At 39.1% G+C, this 14,555-nt stretch overlaps 1 protein-coding gene across 5 annotated transcripts in view; it reads left to right on the plus strand.

The window, feature by feature from the left end:
• LOC149838587 (calmodulin-binding protein 60 E-like) overlaps positions 1-14,555 on the plus strand; it is a 64,132-nt gene that overhangs the window by 10,036 nt on the left and 39,541 nt on the right. For all 5 annotated transcript variants that reach the window (XM_090006678.1, XM_090006679.1, XM_090006680.1 and 2 more), the window contains exon 2: positions 7,515-7,578. In XM_090006678.1, coding sequence (XP_089862804.1) covers positions 7,515-7,578 — 64 coding nt within the window. The remainder of the gene's footprint in view (positions 1-7,514; positions 7,579-14,555) is intronic.

Consider the following 14,555-nt stretch of genomic DNA (forward strand, 5'->3'; position numbering starts at 1 on the left):
TGGCCTTGGTACAATTTCCCATGTATTGCATTCATGCAATGCTTCCATTTCCTCATTCATCGCCTCTACCCAGGCACGGGAATGTACAACATCATGAAAGGAGGAAGGTTCTGTTTCTTTGGACACTCTGGTTAGAAATGTTTGAAAATTCAAAGAGAAATTGTTATAACTTACCCAGCGATCTATAGGATGTCTAATCCGAGTGGAACGTCGTAGAGGAGTCTCATCATTGACTGGATGAGCTCTACGAGAATAAACAAGACCAGAAAAACGTGAGGATGTTGTTGTAGGAGGAATGTCTTCCATATGCGGTTCCACATCGAAAGTATAGGGTTCATTGTCTGTCAATAAAGATGAATCCTCATAAGGCAACAAGTCATATAAAAGTGAGTCACTGAGCCAAGGATCATAACTGTCCTGTGTATCTGTGGAAGATGAACCCAGAGTGTAAAAATTTTCATCATCAAAAACAACATTTCTAGATACCCGAATTTTGCCTGTATGAGGATCATAACACCTGTATCCCTTATAGTCATCTGCATACCCAAGAAACTTGCACTGTACAGCTCTGTCTTGAAACTTATTTCTCAATGAATGATCAATGTGAACATAACATACACAACCAAAAGGATGTAGTTCTTCATATGATGGATGACAATTATAAAGAACAAAATATGAAGAATTATCTTCAAGGATGGTCATGGGCAACCTGTTGATAACGTAAAAACAGCTGTATGAAAAGCCTCGGTCCAAAGAGAGAAGGGAATACCCACAATGTGCATCATGCTCAAGGCTGTCTCAACAATATGCCTGTGTTTTCTCTCAGCTACTCCATTTTGTTGAGGGGTATGAGGGCAAGAAATGTTACGTGTAATGCCATGCTCCTTCAAATATTCACTAAAATCATGGGATATGTATTCTCCCCCCATCACACTGGAAATATACAACATTGGTATTGAATTGGTTTTGGACTAGTGCATGAAACTGTTTGAACAACTTGAAAACTTCATGTTTGTTTTTCATGAAGTAAATCCAACTAAAACGAGTGTAAGAATCAAGAAAGAGTACATAGTATCGAGATCCAGAAAGAGAGGCAGTGGGCGCAGGACCCCAAACATCTGAACATATAATCTCAAAAGGCTTTGTTGCTCTTTTATTGATACTATGAAAAGGAAGTACATGACTTTTGCATAAATGACAACTTGGACATTTTGACTCTAAACTGACTGCGGGTATTAGACCTTTAGCAGACAACTTGTCAAGAAAAACTTGACTACAATGACCCAAACGAAGGTGCCATAAGTTTGGCTTATTAAGTTTCAAGACTCTAGATGAAGAACTATGATCTGTGGATCGACTCAAAAATGTTGGAAAGGAAGGAGCTAAAGAAGCCACGGCTACGAAAGACGACGTCTTTAAAGGCACATGAGATTCTTCAAAGACGTACATGTTCCCGCGCCGTTCACCTTTAGCGAGCGTCTTCTTGGTGTGAAGATCCTTAAGATAAACAGAAGAAGGAGTAAATTCAACGGAAGAATTTGTTTCATCAACTAATTTAGACACAGATAGAATATTCTTTTGAATAGCAGGTGTGAGTAAGACATTTGACAAGGGTAATTGAGATTCAGGCAAAGAAAGGGAGACATTTCCAGTGTGAGAGATGGGGTGGTGAGATCCATCTCCTATGACTATAGTGCCATTTCCAGTGTAAGGAGTCAAGTGAGAAAATTTACCTGCATCAGAAGTAACATGTGCTGCTGCCCCTGAATCAATATACCATATACCATCATCATTTTGACGTAAGTTCATCTGATTGAAAGTAGTCATAAGGATATTTTGTACGTCCTGTGGAAGAACCTGTCCCTAAGGAGTGCGTGCAAACGTCTGAGTTGCCCTCTGCCCTGGCCTCCCTGTTTTGTTCCGGTTCTGAGGATTGTACCAGCAATTTGCTTTAACATGTCCCCGCTTGTTGCATAGAAAACAAGTAGGAACATGTCCCCCTCGTGGTACATTGCCTGAGCCAAGGCCTCCTCCAGCTGGTGTAGGTAGTAATCCTCCTTTGTTTGTAGTTGTTCCATTTGGACGAGGAGGAGTAAATAAGGCTCCTGTTTGAATAGGCGTATGTGCCATCATCACAGGATGAGTATCATCTGACGCATGTTCCTGATTTAAACTGACCTCATATTGCAAAAGCTTAGATTGAAGATCATCAAAACATGGAAGAACTGAGACAACCTGGAGTGCTGTGCAAAACATGCGATATTCAGGTCCAAGGCTACCTAATACTTGTTGTACCATGTTCTTATCTGATACAGGACTTCCAATGGCAGCTAACTGATCTGTAATAACCCTGACATCCCCCATGAACTTTGTAATAGATTTGTTTCCTTTTCGCATGGATTGGAATTGCCACTTGAGTTGCAAAGCCTGAGATTCAGAGACCTGAGAAAAGGAATGAGCTAGTCCATTCCACAACTCGGCAGCAGATTGATCATCAGAAATAGTTTGTAAAACACGATCAGAAAGTGTGGAAGTTATGTAAGCAACTAATGTCTGATCCCGTTGTACCCATATGTCATAAGCAGGATTGGTGGTTCGAAGTTGACTCACCTTCCCATCTTCACCTGTTATTTCTTGCATGATATGTGTGGGTGGGGCGGGTGATCGCCCATCTAGATGCCCATAAAGACCATGACTGCGAATAAAAGGCACAATCTGACGTTTCCAAAGTAAGTAGTTATCATGAGATAACTTGTGGGTCATGAGGTGAGTAAGAAAACTAGGGTTCAACTTGGAATCCATGGATTATATGAAGAATAAGAAGCCAAAACTGTTCTAACAGTGTATTGAAGAGGAGACATCAATGCTGTGTGCTGAAAATAATATCAGCACACACGTTATTCAGAGAAAGAGGAAAACAACAATGCTGCTGTGTGCTGAAAATGATACCAGCACACACGTTACACAGAGAAAAAGAAACAACAATGCTGCTGTGTGCTGAAAATGATATCAGCACACACGTTGCGCAGAGAAAAGGAAGCAGCAATGCTGCTGTGTGCTGAAAATGATATCAGCACACACGTTACACAGAGAAAAGAAAACAGCGATGCTGCTGTGTGCTGAAAAAGATATCAGCACACACGTTACACAGAGAATAGTAACGTGCGAACCAGAAAAAGGGAAAAAATCAGAAATATTTTGGGGAGAAAACAAAAACTCGGCAGACTGAAACAGGATGTTAAGACGTGCGTACCAGAAATATTGAGAATAAGAAGAAACAAAAAAAAAAAAACTGGAATGACGTGAAAGAGGCGTGAAAGGGGATTAAGAAAAAAAAAGAGAAAAAGAAGCAAAGCTGATTAAGGAAGAAGGGACAAAAATAAACCCACGTTATTTAGCAGCACGTGTTGGTCTTTAGAGGCCTTCTAGATGATCGATTTCCGCACCTATGCTCTGATACCATGTCAGAAATATCCACCTGCAATGGTTAGAGATGAGGTAAAGAGAGAAGAGAGAGAAGAGAGGGGTCGGCGGCAATAGGGTTTTCCCTCTTCTACTTAATATTTATAAGTGTTGTACATAGTATGACATTTACACAAGAAGTAAAAACAAATTACAAACATGCCACCGCCCACGCATCCCAAGATGGATCCTTGGAATGTGGTGCGGGTCGGATCCATGATCCAAAACTAACATTATGGAGACAAGCTTTTCATCGGCGGTGACCTTAATGGACATGTAGGCATTAGTAGGGATGGATTTGAGAGTATCCATGGAGGCTATGGTATAGGAGAAAGAAACAAAAGTGGAGAAATGATTTTAGATTTTGGTTTGTCCTATGATATGATCTTAGCAAACACTTAGTTTAGGAAGAGGGAGTCTCACCTAGTAACATTTAAAAGTGGGGTTAATACGAGTCAGATAGATTTTTTCCTACTTAGAAAGAGAGATAGGGGTTGCTGCATCGATTGTAAGGTTATACCGGGAGAAAGTGTCGCTACACAACATAGAGTCTTAATTTTAGATCTTAGAATTAGACAATGCCGCAAAAGGGATAGACAGGATAGATCCTAGAATTAAGTGGTGGGCATTGAAAGGAGTTAAACAAGGAATGTTTGTAGAGCAGGTAGTTAAGGAAGCTGTGGTGTCTCGAGGAGGATTCAGAATCAATGTGAAATAAGATAGCGGGTGGCATGAGAAAGGTGGCTAAGGAGGTATTGGGTGAGTCTAAAGGCGGTGCACCGCTAGGTAAGGATACATCATGGTGGAACGAGGATGTCAAATTAGCTATTAAGGTTAAAAGAGAGTGTTATAGAAATCTAAGTAAGAGTCGTGATAATAAGAATTTGGAGAAGTATATGATAGCAAAGAAGGAAGCTAAAAAAGTAGTTCGAAACACGAGAGATAATGTATATAAGAAGGTTTATGACAAGTTGGATACCAAAGAGGGCGAGAAGGATATTTATAGGCTTGCAAAGATGAGAGATAGGAAATCGAGGGATTTGGGTATGGTTAGATGTATCAAAGATGAAACACAAAGGGTTTTAGTCAAAGATGAGGAGATTAAGGAGAGATGGAAAGATTATTTTGATAAGCTATTTAATGGAAGTCATGCTCAGGATCTTGGAGACTTCTCCATTTCTTTTCATGAGATGAATCGTGACTTCATGCGCAAGATTCAAAAGAAAGAAATTGCAGAGACTTTGAAGAAAATTAAATAAAAAAGGGCTGTTGGCCCAGATGGTATACCTATCGAGGCTTGGAAATGCTTGGGAGAGAAAGGTTTAGAATGGTTGACAAATCTTTTTAACAATATTTGGCGGACAAATAAGATGCCTAATGAGTGGAGGAAGAGTGCTTTGGTGCCACTATATAAGAATAAGGGTGATATACAAGATTGCACGAACTATCGTGGTATAAAACTCATGAGTCATAACTATGAAACTTTTGGGAGAGGGTGATTGAGTCTAGGTTGAGGAAGGTTGTCATGATATCGGATAATCAATTTGGTTTTATGCCTAGAAGATCAATTATGGAAGCTATACATCTTCTTAGACAACTCATTGAGAGATATAGAGAGAGGAACAAAGATTTGCATATGGTTTTTATTGATTTGGAGAAGTGATGCAGAGCACGTCCCATACCCAACAGCACACAACCGTGTTTCGAGTTTGGGTCCGGACTCGAGACCCGGATCCAGCCAAACCCTTTTAAATAACCCAACTTAGGGTTGCGTGCGGGGGATAGAGAATTCAGAATTGCAGCAGCCGCCCCTTTCTTTTCAGTAGCAGTTTCCTTTTTCCTTTTTAACAGATTTTTTTATTCCTCTTTGGTCTTCTTTCTGTCAGGCTGTTTTCTTTTCACGTTGAATTAAGCCAGATCCCTTTATTGTTTTTGTCCTTTTGTATTTGTTTTTCTTCCATCTGAGCATTTATTTATTGCAACAGCCTCCCATTAGCCTCATACTTTACTGTTTCCTTTTCTTCCATGTTATTTCTTTTCACTGTTTGATTAAATTGTTTTTTTTTTTTAAATAAAGCAACCACCGTTCTTTCTACGGTGATCCTTATTATTATTCCTCTGTTATCGTTTCCTGTGGGCCTTTCTTTTATTTTTGTTTCCTGTGGCAGCAGTCGTTATTATCCATTTTCCCACGTTATTTCTCATTCTTCATTGTAATACGTTACTTTTGATAATGGACTTAAGGAGGATCGATTGACCTGATTCCCAACGTCATACTTCCATTGAGTATTTTGTGGTTTCACAACTGTTGTGCATTGGAGAACCATCGTCAATGTCGGCACCCGACAGCCAACAACATCAGCCCCACTTAACGTGACTGCTTTAAATTCCTCGCTACATCACAGTCGGAATATCCAATCTCCACGCTGCCTAACTTGTTGCACCCAAGTGCATCCCGGGGTCCGATCTCCACCTTGTGTCAAAGAGTGTCAACACAACACTCATTAACGTGAAGGCCACGACTCCCTCACTGCATCAAGAAGGCATACGATAGAGTACCTAGGGAGGTTCTTTGGTGGACAATGATGAAAAAAGATGTTTCTCTCAAGTACATTAGTATAATTAAAGATATGTATGAAGGAGTAGTATCCAATGTTCGCACTTGTGGAGGGGTTACAACAAATTTTCTTATAACGGTTGGGTTACATCAAGGATCTACTTTAAGCCCTTTCCTATTTGCTATAGTGATGGATGAGCTTACGAGATCAATTCAAGAAAATGTGCCGTGGTGTATGTTGTTTGCTGATGATATTGTTTTGATTGATGAGTCTAGAGTTGGGGTTAATGCTAAGTTAGAATTATGGAGACAAACATTGGAAGCAAGAGGTTTTAAGTTGAGTAAGAGTAAGACAAAATATATGGAATGTCGGTTTAGTAAGCAACGAAGTAGTGATGAGAGTGTAGTGAAGCTTGGTGAGCAAGAAATACCGGTGGATGATTGTTTCAAATATTTGGGAGCTATCATTCAAAAGTATGGAGAAATTGATGGAGATGTAAATCATAGGATAAAGGTTGGGTGGATGAAATGGAAAAGTGCAACTGGAGTGTTGTGCGATCGTAGAATGCCGTTGTGGTTGAAGGGAAAGTTTTATAGGATGACTATTAGGCCTGCTTTACTATATGGTACGGAATGTTGGGCTGCCAAGAGACATCATATTCAAAAAATGAGTATAGTTGAGATGCGTATGCTTAGATGGATGTGTGAAAATACAATAAAAGATAAGATTCGGAGTGAGGAGATACGTAAGATGGTAGGCGTTGCACCCATTGAAAATAAGATGAGAGAGAATCGTTTACGGTGGTTTGGACATATTCGGTGAAGGCCTAATGATGCTTCAGTTAGAAGGATAGAGAAATGAGAAAATATATTAGTTAAAAGAGGTCGGGGTATGCCTAGAAAGACATGGATAGAGATGATAGGAAAGGATATGAATGCTTTGAACCTCACCGAGGACATGGCATTGGATAGAAATGATTGGAGGAGAAGGATTCATGTGGAAGACCCAGAATGATTTTCTTTTTTGGTTCATATCACCGAATCTAATTGTTTTGGGATGAAGGCGTAGTTGTTGTTTGTTATATATATATATATATATATATATATATATATATATATATATGAAAATTTGTTCACTTTCAAAATATAGAAGAGATAATTTTGTAAAAGAAATATTTCAGTTTTAAAACAATAACCATTGGTACAAGCAACACTTTAAATCTTTATTGTCCTAAAATCATGTCCAATTCACTCCCGGTTTCATTCCTCCCGGCGCATGCAGTACATTGATTCTCTTTTCAGGGCTAAAAAATCAGTTTTTCCCACTTTTGAAGCGCAAATATACCCACACGTAAAACCGTAAATATTTGTGAAATTTACACATATATATTATATAATCTTTTTTATTTTCAAATGCCCTATTACATGTTTCCGTTATTAATATCAATTTGATTCACCTATATATGCTTTAACTTTAATCTGTAATCATTTGTAGTGTTCTTATGCAAGCTGTGCTGGTGGAATTTTGTCGTACTCTGAAGCCTACCCTCCGTAACATTGTAAGTTTACTTTTATCTAATAGTTATTATTATATTCAGTTATGGACGATTCGGACTGACATATGTTTTTATAGCATGAGATCCTCACCATTAAGAAAAAGTTGATTTTATGAAACTCAGCATTATCATACACTAAAATCATACTTGTCCATCCATTAGGCCACTAGGGGTTTGATGAAAAAATAAACGTGCAATGAAAATAAACAATCATATTTTATGCTGCCGGAAGGTCTTGATTATAACCCTAATATCAGTTTTAAATAAGGAAAATGGGATTTTAACTTTCAAGTGAATTATATAATAGTTTTTTTTTGTAATATCTACAGTATAAACAAAGATCTATCATGAATGGCTGATGGGTTTCTATTACTGCTAAGATTCAAATCCTCCCAAATTTTACTAAGAGCATGCCTGGTGTTAAGAATGAAGAAAGCTTTTTCCATATGGAGTTTAAGAAGATAGTGTTGTTAAGATTTGGTCATCCCTGGTTTAGGTTTTCCATTGAGATGGAAAAGGAAAAAGATGTATGGAAATAACATTGATGATGAAGATACATGCAATTTCACTCATGGGCAAAAAGATCATACTTATAGACTTTATTCTGTTCTGTTTAACATCATGTTTGTATCTCAAGCCCATCAATCCTAAATGTGAAGCATTGTCTTCTCATAAAATGAAACTATCACATTTTCAGCAGGGAATTACTTGTGCGACTAGCAAACAATAGTGGTTTATTACTATGTTATTGAAATTGTCACAGGCATAAATTTTTTCGCAAACCTGTGATGTCCCAGACTGCCTAATCTGGCCAGCCTAATGGCCAAAGGCCGCACACCAACACTTTTTCGTGTGTCGAATCATTTCATTGGCCCTGCACACCACCCCATGCACAATTGCCTAAGCAGAAGCTGATCAAGCACATCTCCTCATGCGTATTCAATCTGGTCCATGCCACTAGCACCGCGCATCATTCCTTAGCGCATCACCATCGTGCTCGATGAATAACCAAAGGGGTCATCGTCCAAGTTCCAAGGAAAGGGTAACATTCACACCCAACCGAACAACTAACCAATCCAAATGGCAATGCCGCACATGCCGCACCTCTAAGGTTGCAACGCGACCTCCCGATAGCGTCACTCGAGAAGGCCTTGCGGGTCTGTAACGGACGGGAGAAGATTAATCCCAAGACCGCCCAGCCTTTCGGCCAGTTGATAGTTACCTCATAGCAAGCAACACTACCCAGATTGCTCACCGACCCCTAGGCATTCACTTGCCTAGCCCCGAATCACTATACTCGATTGCAACCACCTAAGGTGATCCCTAGGGAAATTAGCCCTAACCCACATGCACCCCCGTGCGTCCAAACACTACGTGTGAAAAATTCATCCAAGTTGAAAGGTCCTTAACCAAATCCAAAAGGCAATATCCTTTGATCTGTTGGCACTGCTTAACCAAACAACGCTCCATGTCTATGCCGTGACACATCGTCGTACCAACAATGATACTGTTTTCCTATCGCATGCCATGCTATCATCGCATGTCACCGATCAAGCCAACGCATACCGCATGTTCCTACACTCGATGCATTTTTCACTCAGTAGAGCTCCGCACTGCACATGCTCCATTCCGAAGGCTTGGTCCAGGATATTCTTCCCCACTCAAACCATTGTCGTCCTTGACAATGACAGTGCAAGTAAGAACACAACCTTTACTAATATGCCAGTTTTTCTTTGCACTTATTTTTTGTCTTCTTTTCTTCACCCTACTCAACCTGTTTATGTTTCCATCCACCATTGCCGCAACCTTTAGCACGCCAAGTCTCATTCCTCATTGCGCCTCAAATCACTTAGACAACGATCTTTCGCTCTATCAACATCGATCATTCTTCGCTCGTAGGACCCCAGTGTAGTCCCATACACAAGTGAGTAATCATCTATCATACAACAAACTTGCCGTCTTCACGCTCATGACTGGGGCACCTTCCAACCCCAGCAATGGCAATACTAAGCCCTTCGTAGTCCTCGTAGAGAAGAGTGACCACCAACGCATGTCGCAGGGATGTCAACTCCCTTGAAGCACAACTTGCGGTTTTTCAATGGTCCAAACAAATTCTTAAGTGGGGGATGCCTACTTGTATATCACCCCAAAGCGGTCGTTCAAGGTGTCTTCCTGGTCACTCGTCCACACAAGGGGCAACTCACGACCCAACAGTGCAACTCTCATCCGGAGCCAACAAACACGTTTTCGTAGGAACCAAACCGACGAACCACAAACAATGACTTTTTTCACACACACAATCGACAAAGGAACTACCAAACTCAAGGGACCAAAACAACGAGCATTTTGCTTAAGATGGTCACTCCGCTAACTCACAATATCAAGAGAGAACATAGAAGTTCATTTGATTCTCCCATATTCAAAGGTGCAAATCCAACCAACTGCATGCACAAGGCAAACACCACACTCCATCTACGAGCTTGATGCACAATTGATATGAATCTTTTGGCTTATCTATGTTCCCAATAACAACCATAAACTTCTGTTTACCATCGACAAGATGACCTATACTACCCTGCCAACAACTTGCTTCTGCACTCAGTCAACCACACTTTATCACCGCAAATTCATGCAAACGGGACAAACTATCTCTTGTTGGTTTTTAGCTTGAACAAACAATCACTGCTCTCTTCAGTGTCGTACTCACTGAACAACAAGGTCTTTATGAATCTTTTTTCTCTGAAGCCAATTTGTCACGAGCATAGAATTTTTTGCAAACCCGCGATGCGCCAGACTGCCCAACTTAACGGCCGAAGGTCGCGCCAACACTTTTTCGTGTGCCGAATCATTTCATTGGCCCTATGCACCACCCCGTGCACAACTGCCTAAGCGGAAGCTGATCAAGCGCATCTCCTTATATGTATTCAACCTGGTCCATGTCACTGGCTATATGCATAATTCCTTAGCACATCGCCATCGTGCTTGATGAATAACCAAAGGGGTCATCGTCCAAGTTCCAAGGAAGGGGTACCGCTCACACCCAACCAAACAACCAACCAATCCAAACAGCAACACCGCACCTCTAAGGCTGCAGCACGACCTCCTGATAGCGTCACTCGAGAAAGCCTTGCAGGTCTATAACAGACAGAAAAAGATTAATTCGAAGACCGCCCAACCTTTCAGTCATTTGATAGTTGTTACGTCATAATAACACTACTCAGATTGCTCACCGACGCCTAGGCATTCACTCGCCTAGTCCCAAGTCACAATACTCGGTTGAAACCACCTAAGGTGATCTCTGGGGGATTTAGCCCTAACCCACACGCACCCCCATCCGTCCAAACGCTACGCATGGAAAACTCATCCAAGTCGAGAGGTCTTTAACCAAATCCCCAAAGGCAACATCCTCGGATCTGCTAATACTACTTAACCAAACAATGTTCCATGTTTGTAATGCCACATAATGTCGCATCAACGATGATACCGTTGCCTATCACATGCCATGCTACCACCGCACGACACCGATCAAGCCAACACATACCACACGTTTCTACACTTAATGCATTTTTCACTCAGTAGAGCTCCGCATTGCACATGCCTCATTCCGAAGGCTCGGTCCAGGACAGAAACTATCACATGCTATGAATTGATTTTTATAGGCTTTCTTAAGTCTGCCATTTGGGTCAGAAGCAGGAAGACAAAATTCAAACCCTTAGTTGTTAGGTTCTCTGCTTTGGGATGCCATTTTTCACATGGGAGGCAGCATTCTGAACAGTAGCTTTTCTTGTTTTATCTTTGTTCTCATTTTTCAGATCATAATCTTACCCAACATACCAGAGTCCTTGGGCATTCGTGATCCAGATCCCATGGATCTGGCAACTGTGCCTGAAGTTGATTTTTTTTATATTAACTAGACTTAAAAACCTGGATCCAATCTGGATCAAGTGTCCGAATAAAAAACGAGTTTGAAATCAATTGATTTAGGGCATAGTGGGTTATATCCAAATTGTTTTAGAATCTTAACATTGAAAAATGGATTCAAATAGGATTTTCCTGGCTTTGACTCACAAATACTTGGCCTGAACCAGGTCAGGTTTCTTTACTTGGCATATGTTTATGCTTGTTAAATGCATTGTTTGGTCTGTCTAGTTCTTTTAGGCCCAGTTACTGCAGTCAGAAGTCTTTAAATTCTTTATGCATTAAATAAGTTGTTTTATTCTTTTTTATCCCCTTAGTAAAGACTTGTATATGCATCAGGTTGGAAAGATGCTCTGTTACTTTTTTATTGTAAACAATAATATTGTTTCTGTTTTTTAGCTGATCATATTGATGCATGAGGCTGAACTTCTACCACTTTTCTAAAAGCTTTTGGATGTTGGTGTAATAAACAGGTTGATGGTATTAAATTGCAATTTGTTAAGTACCCTTATGTGTTATTCTCCAAAGACAAGAGGGTTATAGTGTACGAACATGCTATCTTTGACGAATATCATTTATTTTCTCCACAGTTGAATGATATAGGAGATCACGAGTTAAGAAAGAGATTATCATGTCATTAAACCCTTTTCATTAATGGTTCAACCGATGCAGAAGGCAATTTTTTAGATTGATGGTGGACCTAAAAAAATGAATCTATTGATATTTTCAATGACAAGCTAGATCAACTTGTAGCTCAAGAAAATGTAGAAGACACTCTCCAAAAAATGAGATAAATTGCCAAAGGAGGAGAATAACCATTTAGCTGCAAGTCTATAGAAGTAAACCTCCACATAATTGCTTTTGCAGATGTACAATAAATAATGAAAGTGAGCTAAATATTGAAGCTCCATGACCAGAACTTGAACTTATGCAATTTAGAGGACAGGTTTTGAAGAGATCAGCTAAAGATAGGCATCCTATTAATGGACAGGTATCATACAAAATGTCACACACCAACACAAAGTTTGTTTTTTTATTAGCAAAACTTTAAAGGTATAAGAGCCATTTTCATACTTTGAGGCAACAAACATTAAAAGGTGGATGAGTACTATGCATGAGGAAAATGAGGCCATCTAGACCTGAGGATAAAAATATGGTAGGCTGTAAATGGGTGCATAAAATTGAATGAAAGTGCATGTCAGTATAGATAGGTATCAAGCAAGTCTTGTGAATGAAGGTAAAATCCAATAACATAATCTTGAATATAAAGAAGTCTCAATAAAATTGTCAAAATAGTTAATGTCAGAATAGACTTATCTTTGGATTTATCACATGATTGAAATTTTCAATTTGATTGAAAATAAAAGTGTTTCTATATAACCAACTAAAAGAAGAGATGCATATGGAACAACTAGTGGAGTTTTGTGAAGCAGATATAGATACATATGTTTATGTCAGAGCATTCGATCACTTGTTTTCTTAGACAAGAAAATCAATGCAGGTGCAATAGAATGACTGTTGTACACTATTACTTTAATTCAATCTCAGTGATGGATGGAGTAAAGGATTTTTTAAAGAAATAAGTTTAAAGTGAAAGATCTTAGAGAATTGCATTACCTTTTTAGTTCTAAATTTGATAGAGCTAGTGGTAAGAACAAATTATCTCTACAAAAATAAGTAAAAGATGTGATTAACAAATTTTGATTGCATGTCTTTTGCAATGAACAAAAGGTTAAGGATACTATAACATTAGCCTATGCTTTACACCCTTTCCAAGGGCAGTGAAGCCTATAACTGCTAACATGGTCCCCTATTCAGGCTTCCCTTTTGAAGTGGGATCATTAAGCTTTCCATCACCAATAAGATTTCAGTGGCTATGCAAACTGATAGATTTGTGGAGTTTAAGCACGAGTATAGTCTCACTGAATACCAAATTCGTCTTTTTATCCATGTGATAAACTAATAGAATCAAAGACAAACTGTACTTTAAAGCCCAAGATGCACCCCCTCCACTCTCTCTCTCTCTCTCAAGAATTCAAGAAATAGAGTAAGAAAAATTGCCAAGGCAATTTTTGGAAATATTGAAGATGATGCATTCTCTCAATTGCTTCTTCAAAGGAAAAATCCATGTCAACAAGAAAAATGCATCTTAATACGACCATATAACACACATTTTACATCCAGAAGTTGCCCTTCTAGAAGGAGCTAGAAATCCTTCCTTTTCCTTATGGAAAAATTGCACCAAATTAAGGAAACAATGCTGTTTACTGAAGTTTGCCTCCACAAGCAAGCTTACTACCTTGAACCCATGTTTAACAAGCAAAGTAGGCATGTTTAGTTATTGTGTTTTAGGCATGTTAACTTAGTTTTTGAGTGTGTGCATGTGAAGTCGCAAAGTTGCACATACTAGAGTAGTTGGTTGCTGTGTGCCGCTTTCACAGAAGAGCTTAGCACTTTGATTCTTCTCCTTGACTCTTAATTTATAGCATTAATTATTTTTATAAACATGAAAGCTCAAGCTCATGATGAGCCCACTCCAAGCAATCAAACTCAAGTTTGTAGCAAGTCCAAGTTAGGATCAAGCAAAAATTAGTTGTACATGAAGGAAAGCTCATCTTTGTTTACATGTCACACACATACACGCATGCACACATTACATACAAAGAAAATGACACTGAGGAGAATCTTATCTACATAGAATGTGATAGTTATTTGTTATATGCCACCTCAAGAAAGTGAAAGATTTTCATTAACATCTTCTCCAATCTTGCCTTGGCTTTCTTGAATCTTAGTGTATCTATAGTCTTGACTGATCCTAGTTGCAGCATAGAAAAAAAGACAAAAAGAGAGAAGATGAAAGTTTCTATCATAACCCCTAATGTTTCAAGATAATCAGTGGCAGCACTATCAGATTCCCTGATATATATATATATATATATATATATATATATATATATATATATAATTTATATATGTTACAATCAACTGTACATATCACCTAGTTAGAAAATCATAGGTGCAAGCTGTATTGACTCAATCTGACCCCATAGATGTGTTTAGAA

This window comes from Nuphar pumila, chromosome 5 (genome assembly GCF_984573655.1).
Source record: "Nuphar pumila chromosome 5, dmNupPumi1.hap1.1, whole genome shotgun sequence".
In the NCBI taxonomy this organism is placed as follows: Eukaryota; Viridiplantae; Streptophyta; class Magnoliopsida; order Nymphaeales; family Nymphaeaceae; genus Nuphar; species Nuphar pumila.